The 22,356-nt window shown below is 66.9% G+C and overlaps 4 protein-coding genes across 4 annotated transcripts; 2 read left to right on the forward strand and 2 right to left on the reverse strand.

Moving 5' to 3' along the window:
• Positions 1-6,227: 6,227 nt before the first annotated feature.
• POLR3GL (RNA polymerase III subunit GL) lies at positions 6,228-8,821 on the reverse strand. Its single transcript, XM_084500613.1, has 7 exons — positions 8,666-8,821; positions 7,586-7,715; positions 7,428-7,496; positions 7,271-7,327; positions 7,097-7,170; positions 6,853-6,966; positions 6,228-6,774 (listed from the first exon to the last, which is right to left on the reverse strand). Exons 1-7 carry the CDS (start codon positions 8,783-8,785, stop codon positions 6,688-6,690), a joined length of 651 nt encoding a protein of 216 aa, XP_084356739.1. The 5' UTR covers positions 8,786-8,821; the 3' UTR covers positions 6,228-6,687.
• A 2,241-nt stretch (positions 8,822-11,062) lies between these two features.
• ANKRD34A (ankyrin repeat domain 34A) lies at positions 11,063-14,349 on the forward strand. Its single transcript, XM_084500896.1, has 2 exons — positions 11,063-11,220; positions 12,067-14,349. The coding sequence occupies exon 2, from the start codon at positions 12,269-12,271 to the stop codon at positions 13,637-13,639; it is 1,371 nt and encodes a 456-aa protein (XP_084357022.1). The 5' UTR covers positions 11,063-11,220; positions 12,067-12,268; the 3' UTR covers positions 13,640-14,349.
• A 2,428-nt stretch (positions 14,350-16,777) lies between these two features.
• Positions 16,778-18,391, forward strand: LOC311425045 (gonadotropin-releasing hormone II receptor-like; the record flags this gene model as incomplete). The annotated part of the gene is made up of 3 exons (XM_084500525.1): positions 16,778-17,272; positions 17,392-17,596; positions 17,850-18,391. The coding sequence occupies 3 exons, from the start codon at positions 16,778-16,780 to the stop codon at positions 18,389-18,391; spliced, it is 1,242 nt and encodes a 413-aa protein (XP_084356651.1).
• Positions 18,392-18,854: 463 nt separating this feature from the next.
• Positions 18,855-21,486, reverse strand: RBM8A (RNA binding motif protein 8A). The gene is made up of 6 exons (XM_084500614.1): positions 21,370-21,486; positions 20,483-20,542; positions 20,270-20,347; positions 19,903-20,039; positions 19,648-19,784; positions 18,855-19,405 (listed from the first exon to the last, which is right to left on the reverse strand). Exons 1-6 carry the CDS (start codon positions 21,434-21,436, stop codon positions 19,360-19,362), a joined length of 525 nt encoding a protein of 174 aa, XP_084356740.1. The 5' UTR covers positions 21,437-21,486; the 3' UTR covers positions 18,855-19,359.
• Positions 21,487-22,356: the final 870 nt, after the last annotated feature.

A 22,356-nucleotide genomic window follows, 5' to 3' on the forward strand; every position in this document is an offset into this window, starting at 1 on the left:
CGTCCCTGAGCCCCGTCCCCAAGCCCCAGCCCTGTCCCCGAGCCCCATCCCTGACCCCAAACCCCGTCCCCGAGCCCTGTCCCTGACCCCAAGCCCTGTCCCCAAGCTGTGTCCCAATCCCCAAACCCCATCCCATAGCCCCGTCCCCGTCCCTGAGCCCCGTCCCCAAGCCCCAGCCCCGTCCCTGAGCCCTGTCCCTGTCCCCGAGCCCTGTCCCCATTCCCGTCCCCAACCCCCATCCCCATCACAGAGCCATTTCCCTGTCCCCAAGTCCTGTCCCCAAGCCCCATCCCCGACCCCGAACCCTGTCCCCATCACCAAGCCCCGTCCCCATCCCCAACCCCAAGCCCTGTCCCTGTCCCCAAGCCCCATCCCCATCCCCATGCCCCGTCCCCATCCCTGACCCCAAGTCCCTGCCACCGGTGGCGCAGCGAGGGGCTCAGCCCCCTTTTTTTCACCAGCCCTGTTTCACCATTTCCCCTTTCCCCAAATTATTATTATTTTTTTATTACCCACAAACAAAAATCACACACAAAAAAACCCACCCTCCCCCGGGACAAACGGGGCCCGGATTTGCCATTTCTGGACCCAAACCAGCCCCTACTGGGGCCTGCCCAGGCATTTGGGGTCGGGGAGCCCCCGGCACCGCTTGGGGTTTATCTCCCAGCCCCAGCCCCATGGCGCTTATCTTATGGGGTCCATCTGGGGCCGGGGGACGTCAGGGCACCCCCTGTCCCCAGGACGTCACGTCCCCATCCCATAACCGCAGCTCCGTCCCCCCCTCCTCACTATGGGGCTGTTTTTGGGGTGCTGGGACCCCCACGGCACAGCCTCCCCCCCGCACCCATGGGTGCCAGGCTCAGGGTGCCCTCAGCTTCGCCCCCACCCGTGCCTCAGTTTCCCTTTGTGGGTTGATGCCCCATTAGGGAGGGGATTATTTTTTTTGGGGGGGGGACCCCAAACCGCTGTCCCCGTGCCCGGCTGGCACCGCCGCGGGGCCGGGCTGCCCTCCAAGCAGGTGAAGGGGGAACCCGGCTCCGGCCCAAGTAGGGACAGGAAAATCTTTATGGGGTGGGGGCCGCAGCCAGCTGGGGGTCCCGGGGGGGCAGCCCCTGCGAGCTGAGACCCCCCCCAAAATAACCCCACAGCGCTGCGCACCCACCAGGGGAGGCACCCCCAGACCCCCTTTTTTGGGATCTGCCCCAGCCCCCAGCGTGGATCTGCCCCGCTCAGGGGCAAGAGGAAACGCCGAGACCCTACAATAAACAAAGGTGGGGGTGGTTTTTTTGGGCTGTTTTCTTTATTTTTTATCGTTTTGGTGTCGTCCCACTGCGCCGTGCGGGGTAGGGCGTGGGGCACGCTGCCAGGCGGGGCCGGTGGCCACCTCGCCGGGGCCACCGCCAGCCCCCTTTGGGTGCCAGCCGAGCCCCGGAGCTGCAGCCTCAGCACATCTGCGCCCCCACGCCCCGTTTTATGGCCCCGATAAAAACCGATTCGGGCCATAAAAGAGGGGAGGGGAGGAAAAAAAAAAAAAAAAAAAAAGAAAGAAAAACAGAAAAACAACACTTTGGCTGGGGGGGGGGGGCCGTGCGCCGCAGCGAGTGGCACCATGCCCCGGCGCACCCGGGGGGCAATGGGATCGGGTCTCAGCCCCACATCACCCCCAGCCCCACATTGGCCCCATTTCCAGGGGGAGGTTGGGGGGGGGATTTATTTGCCCCCCCCCCTCCCCGCCCCGCTGTCCCTCCCCAGGCAGGGATTTTTCCAGCGAGCTGTTTACCGCCGTGCGCCGCCGAGCTGGGGGCGAGCCACCGCTGCGCCCTACAAGGACTCGACACCGAGCCCCCTGCAACGGGACACTGCTGCCGGCACGGGGAGCGGCTCAACCGTGGCTAAATTGGGCTAAATTTAGCTATTTTTGGAAAAAAAAGGGCTCGAAGCCCCTCTGCACGCTGCCAAGGGGGACCCCGCGCACAAGGCAGGGGTTGGGGGTCTCTCGTCCCCTGGAGCCACCCCGAGGGCTGGAGCGCTGTCCCTCTGTCTGTCCGTCCCCGTGTCCGTCCCGCACGATGCCACCCACCCTGTGCCCCCCCCACCCCATCCCGGGGGCTGCTGCGGGATTTGGGGCTCCGTTGCCCCCCCCCCGGGACGAGCAGAAGGAACCGGCGGGGGTCCCAAGGGGTCCCAAGAGGCGCTCCCCGCTGCGCACCGCGGGGAGCAGAGAACAGGGCTGGGGCCGTGCCGAGGCCCCAAGGGGACAAAATAAATGTGGGGGGGCCCAGAGCAGAGCCCCCCCCATGCACACCCCGCTCCCGATGCCGCTCGGCAGCCCCGCAGCTGGCTGCTCGCCCCGGCTGCTGGCACGGGGCCCGCGTTGGCTCCAGCCCCGCTGCGCGGTGGCTCCAACTGGGCCAAAGGTCCCGGGCGGCTCAGCCCCCACCACGGCCAAGCCACAGCCCCGGGGGGGGGACGGTGACGACCCCAAAACCCTCAGTGGGGTGCAGAGGGGCTGCTCTGGGCACCGGGATTTGAGGTCCCCATGGATTTTGGGGTGCCTCGTCCTGCCTTCGCTGCTCCATGCGCCCAGGGTGCGCCCCTCGGCACCCCCCCAGCACCTCGGGGTCGGGGCTCAGCTCCTTGTCTCCGCATTTTTTTTACCATTTATTATTCTTTTTTACCATTTATTATTATTTTTTAACCATTTATTATTTTTTTTACGAGTTATTATTCTTTTTTTACCATTTATTATTCTTTTTTTACCATTTATTATTATTTTTTACCTTTTTTTTTTTTACCATTTATCATTTTTTTACCCTTTATTTTTTTTTTACCATTTATTATTTTTTTTTTTACCATTTATTATTATTTCTTTCACCATTTATTCATTTCCCCCCCCCTCCCAAAGAACAAATAACCGAGTCACTTGATCCGGGCCGCAGGTTTCCAGGTCACTTGTTTACGGCCGGGTTTGGGGGGGGCTCTGCCAGCTCCGATTTTTTTTTTTATTTTTTTTTTTCCTTTTTCACTTTCTAGTCCTCGATGTGCTCCTCTGGAAACTATTTGTTCGGCAGCTGCCTTGGCTCGGCGGTGCTGCCGGAAGGCGCTCGCCGTCCCCACCGACTATTTTGGCTGCGCTGCGGTCGCTGCCTTCCCCTTGTCGCCTCCTGCAGCAAACTGGGTCAAAGGCTACGGCGAAAGGGGGGGGGCTCATCCTAGGGCCGGGGGGCGAAAATCCTTGGGTGAACGGGCAGGGTCGCGATGCCAACGCGAGATTTTTGGGGTTCTGCCCCCCCCAAAAAAAATCCGGGTTCGCCCTGGGCGCAATCTGGGAAAGGAGCCGCGGGGTGAGCAGGAGGCTGGATTTATTTTGGCCCCCCCACGAGCCCTCCAAACCCTGCTGGGGGATTGGGTTCGCAGCAGGCAGCCCGCCCGAGCGCTGACATTCGCCCGCCGACCTTTACGAGGTTGTTTTTTTATTTTTTTTTGGGGGGGGGGGGCACCGCCAAGACCTGCTGAACTTCTCCGCTTTTCCGTTTAATTTTAGCTCCGCTCCCGGCGAGCTCGCCAAGGTCACTCCTGGCCCGGGCCCCCCCCCCCGTGATCCAGGTTGGGAAGGTGGCGGTGCCGGAGCTCCCCGCCCCCCCCCCCATGAACGAAGCCAATTTGGGGAAAGGGCGAGCGCGATGGGCTGCGGCGGGCGGCACGTGGGGAGCGCGGCCCCAGCGCTGCCGGCAGCGAGAGCAGGAGCAGGAGCAGGCCCCGGGTGCTGCGGTTCCCCGTGCCCAGTCCTGCACCCCCGTCCCAAATCCTGCACCCCCCCGTCCCCAATTCTGTACATCCCATCCCCAATTCTGCACCCCCATCCCCAATTCTGTACATCCCATCCCCAATCCTGCACCCCCGTCCCCAATCCTGCACCCCCTGTTCCCAAATCCTGCACCCCCTCTTCCCAATCCTTCACCCCCGTCCCAAATCCTGCACCCCCATCCCCAATTCTGCCCCCCCGTCCCCATTTCTGCACATCCCACCCCCAATTCTGCACTTCCATTTCCCCAATCCTGCACCCCCCTGTCCCCAATTCTGCACCCCCATTTCCCCAATCCTGCACCCCCTGTCCCCTGTCCCCAATCCTGCACCCCCATCCCCAATCCTGCACCCCCCCGTCCCCAAACCTGCACCCCCCCGTCCCCAGCCCATTTCATCCCAGCCCTAATCCCGCACCCCCTTGACCCCAATCCCGCACCCCCATCCCCAATCCCGCACCCCCCCCCCCCCACCTCAGACTTCAGCCGCTGCCCCCCACAACCCCGACCCTCGCTCCGAAGACCCCAAATTACGGGGCGACCCTGAACGGGGGGCCCCCAAACCACCTCCCTCCACCCCTATAGGGCCCGAATCCTTCGCCTGGGCCCCCCCCAGGGGGAAAAACCCAAAAATGGGAGCCGGAGGAGCCGTGGAGCAGCAGCGAAGGGGTAAAAATAGCGGCGAGCAGCGGCGCACGAGGAGCCCACGCGCCGGCTGCGTGCACCGGGGAGGAAGAGGCCCCCCCCCCCCTCCTCCTCCTCCTCCTCCTTCCTCCTCCTCTGGGGAAACTGAGGCACAGAGAGAGGCCACAGCAGCGGTTTTGGGGTCCTGGGGGGGCTGAGGTTCCCCCATTAAATTATAGGGGGGGGGGGGTTTGGTGAGGGTCCCCCAGCTCCGTGCCCAAAGTCCCCGGCGTGGGAGTGGGGCACGGGTGGGGTTGTTCCCAGCCCTAAATTCCCCCCCCCCCCCACTTTGACTCACCCCATTACTCAGCCCCGGGGCTGTTCTTTCCTTGGGGTGGGGCCGGATCCTTCCCCTCGTGCCCCAAAAGGGGGGGTCCTGGTGTCCGTGAGCCCCCCCCCCCAAGACAGGGCGCAGACCCCCGGAGCTGGGCAGGGGAATGGCCACCGCCTGGGGACCCCCCCCCCACGCTGGTGGCTTTCGGATTTTTTTTTTGGGGGGGGGTCACACACACACACATATGGGGCATCTCTCGGTTTTGGGGACACCCCAAAAGAGGGCCGGGGGGGGTTGGGGGGGGGGGGAAAAACCACACAAAAATTGCAGCTTGACCGTTTCCAGCTCTTTTGGCACCGATTCCCACCCTGCCCCTTCAACCCAGTGCCCCCCGGGGGGGGGGGGGGAAACGGGCCATAAAGGGGCTCTGCCCCCCCCCGACATCCCCCCCGGGGACCCCCCCAGTCCCCCCAGCCCCACGGCAGGGGGTCCAACACATTTTTAGTGCCTGGGAGCTGAAAACCAAAACCACGAACAGGAACCTCCTGGGGCGGGGGGGGGGGGGCACGGGGGGGTTACGGCACTTCCCCATCACATGAGGTCCCCGTGAGTGCCCCCCCCCCCCCCCAGCCACTACCGGGGTACAAATTTTTTTGGGGGGGTACAAATCAGCCCCACACCCCCCCCCAAAGCTATGGGGTGGTGGCAGATAAATGGGGGGGGTCCATGGGGGGCCGTGGGGATGGGGCCCCCCCAAAATAAATCCCACTCCGCAGCCTCTTGCTCCCGCACCCTACATCGGGGGGGGGGGGTCTGGGGGTGCCATTTGTGCCCCCCCCCCCAAAAAATAAAAAAATAAACAGGTGTGCAGGGCCCCCACCCTGCTCCCAGCACCCAAGGGTGCTCCCAGCACCCAAGGGTGCCCGGCCTCGGCTACGGGGCACCCATAGGGGGTTAAAATGAGGGGGGGTTAAAATGGGGGGGGGAAAAACGTGGCTCGGCCCATCACGCCACCCCACAACAGCAGGCGAAGGCGCCAGCAACCCTACAATAACAACAGGCTGCTCACGAGACCCTACAATAACAACCACCCTGCCCCGGGGAGGGCAAACAACCCTACAATAAATAACCACCCCACAACAAACACCCGGCCCTGTTTGCCCAGCAGCTCCGCGCCGCCATGAGGTTGGTGGGGGGGGGGGGGGGACACCCGGGGGGGGGGGGCCAATACGGATTTGGGGTCTTTGTAGGGTTTTTGGGGGGATCCTAAATTGTGAGGGGACCCCAGGGGGCTTGTGAGCCCCCCCCTTGCTGCAAGGGTCCAGCCCTGGAAGGGGACGAGGAGCTGAGCCCCCCCCCCCCCCGCACCATGCAGGGATGGGGTCAGCTCGGGGACCCCCCCCCCTTTATTATTTATTTTTTTTTATCCCCCCCCCAATCCCAAAAAGTTGGAGGCCGCAGGACGCAAAATGAAAAAAAAAACGACTTTAATCCACCCGAATCGGTAAAAAAGCTCCAAACGTTAAAAAGCTGTTAAAAATGGGGGGGGGGGACACACACACGACGTTTTCCCCCAAAATGGCACGGGGGGGGGGGGGCACGGTCACCCCCCCACCCTAAATCCAAACGCAGCCCGTTAAAAACCGCCCCCACGCCCCCCTCCCACAGGGGTTGGGGCCCCCCAGGACCCCCAAACTGGGGGGGGGGGCAGTGGGGTCACCCCCCCCCCCAAAAAAAATCCCATCCCTGGTTGGGGGGGGGGCACCCGGCTCTGCAGCACCCATCCCTGGAGCACAAGTGCCACCTGCCGGCCACCCTGACTGGGAGCACCAGTATGGGGGCAGACTGGGGATACTGGGACCCCCCTCCAAGTGGGGGGGGGGGGCTGGGGGGGGTCGTGGGGTCCCCCAAAACCCCCGGGGGGGGTCAGTAAACGGCCTCGTCCATGTTGTCGTCGCTGTCACCGCCGAAGTCCTCGCCGTTGTCGAAGTAGGACATGATGTAGTCGGTCTCCTGGGGGGGCAGGGAGAAGCCGTGAGACCCCCCCCCCAAAATAAAAACACCCCCAAAATTCCCGCCCCCCCCCCTCACCTCCTCGTGCTCCTCCTCGTCGTACTCCTCCTCCTCCTCCTCCTTGCCTTCCTCCTCCTCCTCCTTCTCCTCTTCCTCCTCCGAGGTCACCTCCTCCTCCTTCTTCTCCAGGCTCTGGGGGGGGGGGGGCGCGTTCAGCCGTGAACCCCCCCCAAAATGCCCAAAAATGCCCCAAAATGCCCCCCCCAGCACTAAATTTGGGGTGTGTGGGGGGGGGGCACGTCGGAGCCTTCGGCCTCGTTACCTCCAGCTTCTTGATGGCCTCCTCCTTGTCGAGCGCCGCCCGCTGCTTGGCCTTGGGGACGAGGACGGTGGTCCCTGGAGGGGGGGGGGACACGGGGGGGGGGCAAGGGGAGCGTCACCCACCTTGGGGGGGGGTCACACACACACATATGGGGGGGGGACACGGGGTACTCACGGCCCTTCCGCAGCCTCCGCACCCGAATCTTCAGCTCCCGCGGCAGCCGCCTCCAGTCTGGGGGGGGGGACGGGTAAAAAGGGGCTGGATCAGCCCCCCCCCAAACCCCCCCATCCCTAAAAAAGCCCCCCCCCACCCCAAAAAAAACCCCACATACCTGGGTTCCAATCGATGGCGCCGTCAATGGGGTTGGAGACCTGGTACTTGTCCGAGTAGCGCTCGATGTCTGCGGGGTGAGGGGGGGGGTCTCAGCGGGGTTTTTGGGGTCGGGGGGGTCCCTAAATCCTCCCCCCACCCCCACCCCCAACCCGGTACCTCTGCGGGGTGCCCCGGGTTTGATGAAGTAGGGCAGGTTCCTCATGGCGCCGCGCAGCTCCTGCTTGAGGGCCAGCATGTACTCCAGCTCCTCGCCCCCCGGCAGCGGCACCGGGCGGTACTCCACGGGCTGGGGGGGGCACGGGGGGGGGACGACCCCGGCTGTCACCCTGATTGTCACCCCAAGTGGCACCTCGATTGTCACCCCGACTGGCACCCCAATTGTCACCCCGATTGTCACCCCAACTGGCACCCCAAACGTCACCCCAAATTGTCATCCTGCCTGGCACCCTAATTGTCACCCCAATTGTCACCCTAAATGTCACCCCAACCGGCACCCCGATTGTCACCCCCATTGTCACCCCAAATGTCATCCTGCTTGGCACCCCAACTCTCACTCCAATTGTCACCCCGCCTGGCACCCCAATTGTCACCCCGCCTGGCACCCCGATTGTCACCCCAACCCTCACCCCAATTGTCCTCCTGTCACCCCAATTGTCACCCCACCTGGCACCCCACTTGGCACCCCAAATGTCACCCCGACTGGCACCCCAACTGTCACCCCCAATTGTCACCCCCACTGCCGTCCTGTCACCCCACTTGTCACCCTGACTGTCCCCCCGACTCCCATCCTGTCCCCCCAGTTGTCACCCTGGCTGCCATCCTGTCACCAAGCGTCACCCCAACTGCCACCCTGATTGTCACCCTGCGCCCCCAGTTGTCACCCTGTCACCCTAACTGCCACCCCAAGTGTCACCCTGTGCCCCCAGTTGTCACCCCAAGTGTCACCCCAAGTGTCACCCTGTCCCCCCAGCTGTCACCCCGTCACCCCAACTCCCATCTTGCCCCCCCATTTGTCACCCCAAGCGTCACCCCAACTGTCACCCTGTCCCCCCAGCTGTCACCCTAACTGCCCCCCCAATTGCCCCCCCAACTCCCATCCCGTCCCCCCCCTTGTCACCCCGCCTGTCCCCCCGACTCCCACCCTCTCCCCCCCCAAGTTGTCCCCCGGGGGGGCTGCGCGCCCCGCTCTCGGGTTGTGTCCCCCCCCCTCCCCCCCCCAGCCCCCCCAAAACTCACCGGGAAGAGGGGGGAGGGCTGTAGGGTGGGGGGGGGCAGCGCGTCCCCCTTGCCGATGCCCACGGCCTCCACGTTGAAGGTCAGCTGCCCGCGACCCCGACCCCGGCCTCGACCCGCCATGGGGGGGTTGGGGGGGGGCACGGAGCCCGGGGGGGGCTGCGGGGGGGGCACAGAGCAGGGGAGGGGGCGGCCGGGGCAGGGGGGGGCAAAGGGGGGTCAAGGGGGAAGCCTAAGGGAGAAGGGGGACCCCTAAAAAGGGATTGGGGGGGGGCAGCCCTAAAATGGGATATGGGGGGGGGCAGCCCTAAAATGGGATATGGGGGGGGGCCGGCCCTAAAATGGGATATGGGGGGGGCAGCCCTAAAGGATGGAGGAGGAATGGGATGGGACACCCAAAAAGGGCCATGGGGGGGCACCCCTAAAGGGATATGGGGGGGGAATGGGATGGGGCACCCCTAAAAAGGGATTGGGGGGGCAGCCCTAAAGGAACATGGGGGGGGAATGGGATGGGACACCTGGAAAAGGGATATGGGGGGGGCAATGGGATGGGGTGCCCCTAAAAAGGGATTGGGGGGGGGTGATGGGAAAGGACACCTGAGAAGGGACATGGGGGGCCACCCCTAAAGGGATAAGGGGGGGTAATGGGATGGGGTGCCCCTAAAGGGATACGGGGGGGTCCTAAAGGGATATGGGGGGGGCAGCCCTAAAAAGGAAACCCCTAAAAAAGGACGGGGGGGCACCCATAAAGGGATAAGGGGGGGCCCTAAAGGGACATGGGGGGGGAACGGGACGGGGCACCCCTAAAGGGATACGGGGGGGGCCCTAAAGGACACGGGGGGGCCCTAAACAGGCACGTGGGGGGGGGGGGGGAACGGGATGGAGCCCCCCCTAAGGGACACAGCAGGGCTGGGGGGGGGGCGGGGCCCCCCTCATGGCCCCGGGGCCGCTCCCCCCGAGGCTCGGCCCCCCCCGGACCCCCCCCGGCCCCCCCCCGGTGCCGGTCCCGGTGCCCCCCCCCCCCCCCGCTCCCATGCTCGGCCCCGTACCTGCACTGCGCATGCGCCGCGGCGCTACGCGCGGCCGGGGGGGGGAGTACGGAAGGGCGAGGGCCGCGCTGATTGGTGGGAGGAGAGGCCAATCAGAAGGCGGAGAGGGAAAAGGGGGCGGGGAAAGGGGCGGGGCGAGGGGAGATGAATGGGGCAGGGAGGGGATGAATGGGGAGGGGAGAGGGGGGGTGGGGGGGATGGGGGGGATTGGGATTGGGATTGGGATTGGGATTGGGGGGATTGGGGAGCGATGGGGGGGATTGGGGGGGATTGGGGGGGATGGAGTGAATGGGATTGGGATTTGGATTGGGATTGGGATTGGGATTGGGATTGGGGGGGATTGGGGGGATTGGGGGGGATGGGGTGAATGGGATTGGGATTGGGATTGGGACTGGGATTGGGTTAGGATGAATGGGGGGGTGGGATGGGGTGAATGGGGCAGGGATAGAGTGAATGGGATGGGGATGGGGTGAATGGGGGTGGGATTGGGATTGGGATTGGGATTGGGATTGGGATTGGGATTGGGATTGGGATTGGGATTGGGATTGGGATTGGGATTGGGATTGAGATAGGATGAATGGGGGGGTGGGATGGGGTGAATGGAGCGGGAATAAAGTGAATGGGATTGGGATTGGGATTGGGATGGGGATTGGGATGGGGATTGGGATGGGGATTGGGATGGGACAGGACGGAATGGAGACTGGGACGGGATGGGGATGGGGACAGGATGGGGATAGGGATGGGATGGGCTGGGGCTGAAGGACACCTCAGTAGTGGCTGTAGGGCCAGAGACCAGGCTGAAGACATTGATGGGAAGAGGAGTGGGCAGAAGGGGGAGGGGCTCCTGCCCCCTGCCCCAACACCGCAGCCCCATGGTGCCCACCCAGCTGCCCCACAGCCCCGGGGCGCCTCAACCCCACAGCACCGCTGCACCCAGCCCCGCTCACCCCCCCCCCCCCGTACCCATCACCCCACACCCAAAACCCTACAACCCCCCAGCCCCCAACCCCCCACCCGCTGCCCCCCACCTCTCCGCCACCCCCCAACCTCCCCCCCCCCAGCCCCCAGCCCCCCAGCCCCATACCCCCCGGCCCTTCAGCCCTCTCCCCCTTAACCCCACTGCCCCCCAGCCCCAAACCCCGCTGCCTCGTGCCCCCCCGGCCCCAAAACTTCGCCCCCCATCGCCCCTTTCCCGTCGCACCCCCGCGGGTTCGGCGCTGGCTCCGCCGCCGCCGGGTGATTCATCCCCAACCAACCCTCCCCGCGCCAGGAGCTGCCAAAAATAGGGATGCGGGGAGAGCTGATGGGGTGTGGGGGGGGGATTTATGGCCGGGGGGGGTGTGTGGGGGGGGATAAACCCTCCAAATAACCTCCCCTGCCTCCTTCCCCCTCGCTAAACCCACGGCCGGCCGGGATGGCGGCCACCGGGAGACGGCTCCGGCGCCTCCATCGCCCCCACCCCGGGGACCCCCCCACGGCGCTGGGGGGGGCCACGCTCCGGTTCCCACGGTAACAGAGAAAGGCAGGGATGGAGGGATGGGGAGGGGGCTTTTTTTTTTTTTTTTTTTTTTTGGGGGGGTGGGAAGGGGTCTCCCCCCCCCCAAAAAAAAAAAAGGGCCGGGATTGTGCAGCCCCTAAGCACCAGGCCTGGGTTCGGCGTCTTGCTGGGGGGGGCCGCAGCAGCCAGGCTTGAAAATGGGGATTGGGGGGGGAAATAAAGAGGGGGGGGGGGTGGTTTTTGGGTTTTTTCCCCGTTTTCCTGGCTGGCCGGAGAGCTGAGGATGAGCTGCAGTAACCATGGGAACCGGGCAGGCAAGGGGATGCGGGGGGGGGGGCACGGGCAGGGGATTTGGGGGGTACGGGGAGGGGATGGGGGGGATTAAGGGGATGGGGAGGGGATTGGGGGGGGATTGGGGGTACGGGGAGGGGATGGGGGGGGTTGGACAGGGCTGGAGGGGGGCACGGGGGGATACGGAGCCCAAGGAGGGGGTGCAGGAAGGGGGACGGGGGATTTGGGGGCTGTGGGGCTGCAGGTGGGGGCCTGCGGGGGGGGTAGATGGGAAGGGAAGGAGGGGGGAGGAAGGGGGCCCTGGGGATTTGGGGCCGGGGGCACCACGCAGGGGGGGTGGGCACAGCCCCAAGGCGACAGCACCGGGGGCAGCGCGGTGACACCGGGGTCACCTCCCCGGGAACCGTCCCCTCTGCAGACCCCACAAGTGCCCCCCCCCCGAGCCTGAGCATCCCCACGGCCCCGGGGGGGGGGGGGAGCACGGGAGGGGGGCATCTCCCGCGGCAGCTGGGGAAACTGAGGCAGGGAGCGGGCTCAACACGCGCCCCCTCCTGCCCCCCCCCCAGGGCCACTCCACGTCCCGGCACCGCGTCCCCCTGACGCCCTGCGAACGCCTCACCCCGCGTCCCCCCGCCCCGAGCGAGCGATGCTCCAGGAGCACCCCGACCCCGCCGCGTCCCCCCTGCCATCCCCGCTGCCCTAGGAGGGCGATGTCGCTCCGGGCACCTCGGCACCGCCGCGCTCCCTCCCGGTGGCCCTGAGCGTGCCATGCCCAGCCCCGTGCGTCGCCCACCGGGGCCCGCGGCGCCTCCCGGTTTGGCCATGCTGCCCGCGGACGGCTCGGCGCTGCTGCGAGCCGTGGCCCAGGGCAAATTTCGCCTCACCCGGCTGCTGCTGGAAGGGGGAGCCTACATCAACGAGGGCAACGCCGCCGGGCAGACCCCGCTGATGGCCGCGTGCCGGGCGCGTTACGCCGACCCGCTGGAGCAGCCCCGCATGGTTCGGTACCTCCTGGAGAACGGCGCCGACCCCAACATCCCCGACAAGACGGGCAAGACGGCGTTGATGCACGCCTGCGCCGAGCGCGCCGGGGCCGCCGTGGCCGCCGTGCTGCTGGCCCACGGCGCCGACCCCAGCGCCCGCGATTACGCCGGCGCCTCCGCTCTGGTTTACGCCATCAACCGGGGCGACCGGGAGACGCTGCAGGCGCTGCTGGACGCCTGCAAGGCGCAGGGCAAGGAGGTGATCATCATCACCACCGACACGTCGCCCTCGGGCACCAAGACCACGCGGCAGTACCTCAACTCGCCCCCCTCGCCGGGGCTGGAGGAGAAGCGCTCGCCGGCGCTCTGCATGTCGCCCTCCGACATCGAGGTGCGCACGGCGGCCTCGCCGGCGGGCAGCGAGAAGGAGGAGGAGCGGGATGTCTTCCGCTTCCCACCGCCGCCACCGCCGGCTGCCGTTGCCACCGCCGCCGTGCCGGAGCCCCCCCGTGCCCGGGTTCGGCCGCTCAAACGCCTCAACTCGGAGCCCTGGGGGTTGGTGGCCCCGGGGGTCGAGGCGTCGCGAGTTCCCCCGGAGCGTTTGGCCCCGGGGCTGGAGGGGCTGAGCCTCGGCACGCGGCCCCGGCGTCACAGCGTCGAGGGCAGGGAGGCGGCGGGGTTGGCGGGGGCGGCTTGGGCCGAGCGGGTGCCCCCGGCTTGCCCCCAGCCCCTGGCCCGGCGCAACACGGCCCCCGAGGCGGCGCGGGTCAAAGCGGGGCGCCGCGAGCCCCCCGACCCCGAGGCTTGCCCCTGGCCCCCTTCGCCACCCCCCTCGCCGGGGCGCGGGCGGCGATGCGCGGCCTCGGCCATGCCGCTGCCGACCCCCGAATCCCCCCCCGGTGCCCGGCGCCGCGCTCCCGGTTTGCTGGAGCGCCGCGGCTCCGGCACCCTCCTGCTGGAGCCCCTGGCTTCGGGGCGCGCCGGTTTCTTGCCCCCGCTTCACACCGGCCCGCACCCCCCCGGCCCCCGCGGGCTCCCGGTTCCCAGCTCGCCCAAGGGGCGCCGCAAGCTGCTGCGCCGCCACTCCATGCAGACGGAGGAGATGCGGCTCCTGGCTAACTTCCAGAGCGCCCTCAGCCTGGAGCCGGGCACCTAAGGGTGCCCACGGCCTCCCCGGAGCGATGCCCGCAGCGTCCCCTTCCCCTGCCCACGTGCGCCGGCCCGGAGGGGGGTCCCGGTCCCGGTCCCGGTCCCGGCTGCCATGGGGACACCCTGTGAAGGGACCCTGCTCGTGGGTGCCGTCCTCTCGCCGTGGTGGCCGTGAGCCTGCCGGGGCAGCGGGGGCTGCGGGAGCGGAGAGCCCCACGGCACAGGCACCCACGGGGGGGCTCCCCGGGCTGGCTGCTGGCAACGTTCACTCTGAAGCCTACTGATGGCTGCGGGGGGGGGACCCGAAAAAAAACTCTTCCCTCGCTGCCGCTGGCAGAACCTTTGCACGTCCGGCAGGAGCTGGCACCCCCCCGGCTCCCTCGCATCTTCATCTTCATCTTCATCCCGCTCCTTCCTCCCCCCCCCCCCAGCACCGCTTCTCCCCGTGGATCTCGGCGGCAGCAGCTGACAACCGGACCCCACCTCCTGCTTCTCCCCCCCCCCCTTTTTAGGTCCAGCGTTTTTTTGGGGGGGGTCCCCACTGGCCACACGCTGCTCGGGGCTGGGCGCGCTGAGCAATAACGGCCACGGGACGCCCGTGCCCCAGGACAGCCCCTTCTCCTTGGGGGGGGGTCTCCCCCCTGGTTTTTGGCCGCAGGGACGCCCCCTGCGTGCTGGGGGGGGGTCTCGGGGGGAGCGGGGACGGGGATGGGGCCACGCTGTCAGCACCCCCATGAATAAAGGCCTGGCACGGCTCAGCCCGGGTGTGTGTTTTTTGGGGTCGGGGGGGGGGATGGGGTTGGTTGGGGGTCGCCCTGAGCCCCCCAGGGGGCACCCAGCCCCTGCCCCGAGGTGCCCTCCTAAGGGGGCTGCGGGGTGGGGTAGGGGGGCAGCAGAAGGGGTGCCAGCACCCGTGGGTGTCAATAGAGCCGGGCACTGGGGTGCGTGGGGGCTGCTCATCTGGGTGCCAGCACCCCTGGGTGCCAGCACATTTGGGGGTCACATCTGGGTGTCTGCACATCTGGGCACACCGGGGTGCACGGAGGCTGCACATCTGGGTGCCAGCACCCCTGGGTGCCACCACCCCTGGGTGTCACCACTTCTGGGTGCCAGCACCCCTGGGTGCCGTGGTGCACAGGGACCACTCACCCAGGTACCCACACCCCAGGGTGCCCAATTCCTGCACCCCTGGGTGCCTGCACCCCTGGGCAGGGGCTGCGTAAGGACCCACAGGGGGACGTTTGGGGTGTGTGTGGGGGGTTCCCTGCCCCTACAAACACAGCGTGGCTGCAACAGAGGGGCCGCTGCCCCCCCCCCCAAAGACCCCCCCGGGGCCACGGCAGCCCCACGGGTGGGCTCGGCTCAGCTCCAGCCGCGACGGTGCCAGGGGGAAGCAGGGCGCAGCCGGGACCCCCGGCGGGGACCCCAACCCCAGGGGGGGCTTTGGGGTGGGGGTGCAGCCCCCCCCCCCTCCCCCAGGGCTGTGGGGGGGGGGGTGTGGGGAGCCCGCGGCCTCCTGGCGAGGCTGAGGCTGGGGCTGAGGCTGAGGCCGTGCCCGCAGCGGGAGGCTGGGCTGAGCCGGGCGCTGGCGGCACCGGCTGCGGCAGCACTGCAGAGCGGTACCGCAGCGGGGCTGGGCTGGGGACACTGCCGGGGGACACTGCTGGGGCTGGGGACAGCACCACGGGGAGCTGCTGGGGCTATTGGGATGCTGCTGGGGCTACTGGGACACTGCTGGGGCTATTGGGACGCTGCTGGGGCTACTGGGACGCTGCTGGGGTTGGGGGGACACTGCTGGGGTTATGGGGACAACACCACGGGGTGCTGCTGGAGCTATTGGGACACTACTGGGGCTCTGGGGACAGCACCACGGGGCACTACTGGAGCTATTGGGATGCTGCTGGGGCTACTGGGACGCTGCTGGGGCTGGGGACATCACCACGGGGCACTGATGGAGCTCTGGGGACACTGCTGGGGCTGGGGACAGCACCACGGGGCACTACTGGAGCTACTGGGATGCTGCTGGGGCTACTGGGACGCTGCTGGGGTGATGGGGACAGCACCATGGGGAGCTGCTGGGGTTACTGGGACACTGCTGGAGCTCTGGGAGCACTGCTGGGGCTGGGGGGACAACGCCACAGGGAACTGCTGGGACTACTGGGACACTGCTGGGACTCTGGGGACACTGCTGGGGCTGAGGAGAGCACCACGGGGCATTACTGGAGCTACTGGGATGCTGCTGGGGCTACTGGGACACTGCTGAGGCTGGGGGGACACTGCTGGGGTTATGGGGACAACACCATGGGGCACTACTGGAGCTACTGGGATGCTGCTGGGGTTACTGGGACACTGCTGGAGCTCTGGGAGTACTGCTGGGGCTGGGGGGACAACATCACAGGGAACTGCTGGGACTACTGGGACACTGCTGGAGCTATTGGGACACTGCTGGGACTCTGGGGACACTGCTGGGGCTGGGGGGGCACCGTCATGGGACACTGCTGGGGGCAGAGCTGGCAGCGGGGTGGGTGACAGCACCCTGGGGACACTGCTGGGGACCCAGGGACAGACGGACCCGAGAGGGAGCAGCACTGGGGGGAGGCTGGGGGGGCTGCACCCTGGGGGTGTGGGACAGGGGTGGCAGCAGCCACAGCCCCCCCCCATGCTGCCAGGACCCCCTGCCCTGCCCCAGGGTGACCAGGGGGGCTCCCCCACCCCCTGCAGGGCCCCCGCGGTGGCTGAGGAGGAGGAAGGAGGACGAAGAACGCCCACAGAGCACCCCGGGGGTGCTGAGAGGAGGTGATGCCAGCGGGCTGGGTGCCCCCCCTGGCCCTGCTGCACCCGGAGGGCTCCTCGGGGTGAGCTGCAGCACCCTTGGGTGCCCCCAGAGCCCGCGGGTGCCCGGCTCCTTTATGCACCAGCACCCCCAGGTCCCGGGTGGGCTCCGTCACTCGGGGTCCCCCCGGGGGCTGAGCCCTGACACAGCTCCAGGCAGGGGAACAGGAGCCCCCCCAGGAGCCCCCCGAGGAGCCCCGAGGATGCTCAGCACCCCCCCACCCCCCCACAGCACCACCACCACCCCATTGTGGGGGGCTCACCCCCAGTGCGGCCCCCACCTCCCATCCCCATCCCAGCCCCCGGCGGAGGCATGAACGGCACGGGGGGCAACCGGAGCTGCGGGGGGGGCGGCGGCGGAGGCGAGGAGCCCCCCCCTCTGCCCACCTTCTCCACCGCCGCCAAGGTGCGGGTGGCGCTCACCTGCCTCCTCTTCCTCTCCTCGGCTTGCTGCAACGGGGCCGTGCTCTGGGCGGCCGCCCGAGCCCCCCGCCGGCGCCCCCCGCCCCGGGTGCGTTTGCTGATGGCCAACCTGGCGGCGGCCGACCTGCTGGTGACGCTGGTGGTGATGCCGCTGGACGCCGCCTGGAACGCCACGGTGCAGTGGTACGGGGGCGAGGCGGCCTGCCGGGCCTTGATGTTCCTCAAGCTGGCCGCCATGTACGCCTCGGCCTTCGTCACCGTCGTCATCGCCCTGGACCGCCACGCCGCCATCGTCACCCCCTTGGCCGTGGGGGGAGCCGAGAGGAGGAACAAGGCGATGCTGGGCGCCGCCTGGGGGCTCAGCGCCCTGCTGGCTTTGCCGCAGGTGGGCGAGGGCTGAAGGGACACCGGGGGGGGGCGCGAGGATGAGGATGAGGATGAGGAGGGTGAGGGGGAGGAGGAAGGCTGCTGACAGCCCTGTGTCCCCCCCGATCCCACCCGCAGGCCTTCGTCTTCCACACGGTGAGCCGCTCACGGCCGCGGCGCTTCGTGCAGTGCGCCACCGTGGGCAGCTTCGGGGCGCACTGGCAGGAGACGCTCTACAACATGTTCACCTTCGCCTGCCTCTTCCTGCTGCCGCTGCTCGTCATGGTGCTCTGCTACGGCCGCATCCTCGCCGCCATCTCGGGCAGGATGAAGGAGGCCGGCGGTGAGCGCGGGGGTTCCACCGCCGCCTTTTTTTTCTCTTTTTTTTCCCTTTCTTTTCCGTTTTCCCCTCGTTATCACCCCGTCCTTTCTCCTCCTCCCGCGCCTCGTTCACCTTTCCATCACCTTTCCATCCTCAGCGTCCCCAAACCCTCCGTCCCTTCAGCTCCTCCCCACCTCCCCAGCTCATTACCCGTTAATTAACCCTAGAAACCGCCTCCTCCTTCCTTTTTGCCTCCTTTTTTTCCTCCCTGCAGCTTCCTCCCGGGACTTCCAGCTCCGGCGCTCCTCCGACAACATCCCGCGGAGGGCTCGGATGCGCACGCTGCGCATGTCCATCGCCATCGTGCTGACTTTCATCGTCTGCTGGACCCCCTACTACCTGCTGGGCCTCTGGTACTGGTTCTCCCCGGAGATGCTGACCCGCCAGAAGGTGCCGCCGGCCCTCAGCCACATCCTCTTCCTCTTCGGCCTCTTCAACACCTGCCTGGACCCGCTGGTCTACGGGCTCTTCACCGTGCATTTCCGCAGGGAGCTGCGGCGCGCCTGCCGCTGCGGCCGCCGCCGGCAGGAGCAGGACGGGGGGGAGGCGGCGCTCACCACCGGCTCCTTCCGCGCCTCCACCGCCGCCGGGAGGGCCGGGAGCAGCTTTGGGGGGGCCGGGAGCAGTTTGGGGGGCACCAGGAGCAGTTTTGGGGGGGCTGGGAGCAGTTTGGGGGGCGCCGAGAGGCACGAGATGGGGGCGCTGGGTGGGAGGTGCGAGCTGTGCCGCCGGCGGACGGTGGAGAGCTTCATGTGAGGGGTGGCACCGGTGATAACCACAGGGTCTTTTCTCAGTGGGGGCTTTTTTCGGGTCTGGGGGGGCTCCACGGGCACTTTTTCCCCTCGTGGGGTGGGGTGGGGACGGCGCGGGTGCCCCCCCGGTTGGGTTTTCCTTCCAGCCCCGCAGCAGCACTGAGTTGGCCCAGGGGTGTGAGGAGCGCCAAAAGAAAGAGTTCTGGGGCAGAAATTCCTTCCAGGACGCTGCAGGAGCTCCTTGGGGGGGGGAAATAACAACACCCGACGTGCACGCAGCTAAAAACGCGGGGAGGAGGCAACGGCAACGGAGCCAAGGCACACAGGGAGCGAAATAAAGCGAGTTTTTCCCCAAATGCTTGCACAAGAACCCAGCTTGCTCTGCCGGCGGTGACGCCGCGATGCCATCAGCTGATTTTGGGCAGAGGAAACCTCAGCGAGGAGGCGAGGAAAGGAAACGGCTCAGCCACGGCTTCCGAGGATGTTTAATTAAGAACAATTAACGAGAGAATCGTACGTAAAAGAGGAGTCGCTCCGAAGGCCGCGAGCGAACGGAGCCACCGGGGTCAGGAACCCCCTCGGGAGCTTTCAGGAAGGTTCGTCGGGGAATTAGAAAACTTCTCTCCCAAAGAAGAGCGGCCTGGACGCTCGGGCTTCCCAAAAGCCCAAAAATGAAACAACCGAGAATTGTTAATTAAAAAAAAAAAGACAAAAAAAAAAACACACACAAAAAAAAAAAACCCTCGTGGAGTTTGGTAAGAAACTGAGCTCCGGGGGCTGCGGCCACCACAAAACGCGTGGAGGAAACCCCCCGGGGAGCTGCAGGTGCCCCCTTCTCGGGGCACCGGGGCGGCCCCGCGGGCAGGAATTTGCCGCGGCCGCTCCTCAAACGCCCGGTCCCAAAACCCCCCCGCCCCTCCCCCAGCCTCCCAGTTCCCTCCCAGTAAGACGCTGGGCGGCGACTGGGATCCATCACCGGCGCCTCCTGTCCGGGCTCCTGCTTCGTCGGCGGCCGCCCCTGGAAGAGAGGCGAGGGCTCAGGGCCCCTCTTGGCCCTGGGGGGGATTTATTTTGCCCCCCCCATGGGCAGCATCTGCCCCCAGGGACCCAATTCCCTCCCCCCAAGGTCCCGGGGGTCTTCGCCCACCTCCTGGGGCTCCCCCCCAGCAGCACACCAGAGCCCAATGAAACTTCAATGGGGTCGGGAGGAATTTTGGGGGAAAAAAAAAACATTTTGGTCCCACCACGGAGCCCCCTCACCTTCTTTTTCCTTTGGGGGGGCCCCTGACGAAGCACCAGTCCACGCTGATGGGCTGCCCCATCAGCTCCTGCCCGTTCAGCCCCTCCATGGCCGCCTGCGCCTCCTTGTAGGTCTCGTACTCCACCAGGGTGTAGCCCTGCGGGCGGCGGGGAGAGCCCAAAATTGAGGGTGGGGGGGGGAGAAATCAAATCCCCCTCCCCCAAAATTGAAGGGGGGGGGGATAGGGAAGGGGGAGGAGGCGTGGCGGCGCCTACCTTCAGGTACCCCGTGCGCCTGTCGAGGTTGAGGTGGATGTTTTTGATCTCCCCGTACTCGGCGAATTTGTCGTGGATGTCCTCCTCCGTCGCCTCCTCGTGGACGCCCGTGACGAAGAGGATCCAGCCCTCAACCGCTGCACCGGGGGGGGGGTGGAAAAGAATTACCGGGGGTGGGGGGGCACATCCCATTGAAAAACCCCCAAAAAACCCAGCTGGGAAGCCTCGGGGGGGTCAGAACGTGGAGAACGGGGACGGGAGCGGGGTTTGGAGCAACGCTGGGGGCGTGAGGTGAATCCCAGTGGGGTGGGGAAGGGCTCCGAGACCCCCCGAGCCCCCCCCCGAGCCCCCCCATCCCGGTACTCACACCTCTGTGGGCCCGGCTCGTCGCCGTCCTGCTCCACGCTGTCGTAGTCCTCGCGCACGCGGGCCCGCGAGCCCTCCTCTGGGGAAGGGGAGAGAGAAAAAAAAAAATTGGGGGGTGCTGCCGGCACCGAACTCACCGAAAAGCCGTGAAACAGCCCCAAAATTGAGGCTGGGGGGGGAGGGAAGGGGAAAGCGGGTGGATGCCGGGGCTCACCTGAGCCGAAGCCGCGTCCCTTGCGCTTCTTGGCCTTCTCCTTCAGCTTGTGGATGCTCTCTGTGGGGTGGGGGGGTGGTGAGGGACGGGGCTGTCACCAGGGGACCAGGGGGGGACAACGGGGAAGGGGGGGACACGGGGGAAGTGGTTGAGGCATGGGGGGATGGGACCGGGAATGGGAGCAGGATTGAGACCAGGTACAGGACCGGGATCGGGATCAGGATCGGGACCGGGACCGGGATCGGGATCAGGATCGGGACCGGGATCAGGACTGGGACCAGGTCTGGGATCAGAACCAGGATCAAGGCCAGGGACCGGGACCACAACCAGGTCTGGGACCGGGATTAGGACTGGGACCAGGTCTGGGATCAGAACCAGGATCAGGGCCAGGGACCGGGACCACAACCAGGTCTGGGACCGGGATTAGGACTGAGACCGGGTACAGGACCGGGATCGGGACCGGGACCAGGATCAGGACTGGGACCAGGATCGGGATCAGGACCAGGACCGGGACCGCAACCAGGATCAGGACTGGACCGGGATCAGGACTGGAAGCAGGACCGGGACTGGGACCGGGATTAGGATTGAGACCAGGTCCAGGACTGGGATCTGGACCGGGAACGGGACCAGGATCGGGACCGGGATCAGGACTGGGACCAGGATCGTGATCAGGACCGGGACCGGCACCAGGCCCAGGCCCGGTGCCGGGAGCAGCGGCCGAGCCCCGAGGGGCCGCAACCGGGACACGGAGAGCCCCGAGCAGGCCCCGAACGGGCCCCGCCACCACAGCCCGGGCCGGGAGGCGCCCCCCAGACCCCCCCCTCCACCCCCGGCCGGCCCCGAGGGGAGGCAGCAGCGGGCGGGGCCCGGCCCCGAGCCGCCCCCACCGTCGCCATCCTCGTCCATGGCGAAGTCCTCCCCGCCCGCCTCATGCAGGTCCAGCACGTCCGCCATCTTGCCGCCTTCCGCCCCGCCACCGCCGCCGCCGCGGTGCACGCCGGGAAGAGCGCCGGAAGCGGGGCCTCAGAGCGCCGCGGCCGCAGGGCGCCGCCATGTTGGGAAGGGAGACGCCATGTTAAGAGGGGTGGCGCCATCTTGGGGAGGGCACCGCCATGTTGTGAGGGGTGGCGCCATCTTGGGGAGGGCGCCGCCATGTTGGGATGGGTGACGCCATCTTGGGGAGGGTACAGCCATGTTAGGAGGGGTGGCGCCATCTTGGGGAGGGCGCCGCCATGTTAGGAGGGACGCCGCCATATTGAGGAGGGCGCTGCCGTCTTGGGGAGGGCGCCGCCATCTTGGGGAGGTCAGCGCGGCTCGTCCCGCCCCGGCGGCCATGTTGGGAAGGGCGGGGGGTGGCTGTCCCCCCATTTTGGGGCCGTTACCCCTAAACCCGGGAGGGGGGCAACGGGTGGGACCCCCCCCCCACTGCCCCAAATCCCCCCCCAGCGCCCCAAAAATGTCACCTCTGACCCCTCCCCTGCCCCCCTGAGGGGCCTGGGGACACGATTGTGGCCCCCAGCCCCTCACGGCCCCTCCAGCAGGGCACAGAGCCAAGCTCTTTTTGGGTTGATTTCGCCCAGAAACGGGGCTCCCGCGAGCACACCACAGCCACGTCTGCACCGCTGGCCCTCGGCCCACCCGCGGCAGGTTGGGTCCTGCCCAAAATGCTGAAAAAAAGGGGAAAAAAACAGCAAAACGGGGGGCAGGAGGAGATGGCGGCTGCGGGAAGGGCCTGGCAGGACACGAAGGGGGCCCCAAAGGGGGAAAAAAGAGGTAAAAAGGACAAAAACAAGACAAAAAAAACCAGGCGAGGGCCAGGCCTGGCTGCAGCCCCAGGGTTGCAGCCTGGAAAGCGTTTTCGCAGGCGGAAGAAA

This window comes from Aythya ferina (assembly GCF_964211825.1).
Source record: "Aythya ferina genome assembly, chromosome: 29".
NCBI lineage: Eukaryota > Metazoa > Chordata > Aves > Anseriformes > Anatidae > Aythya > Aythya ferina.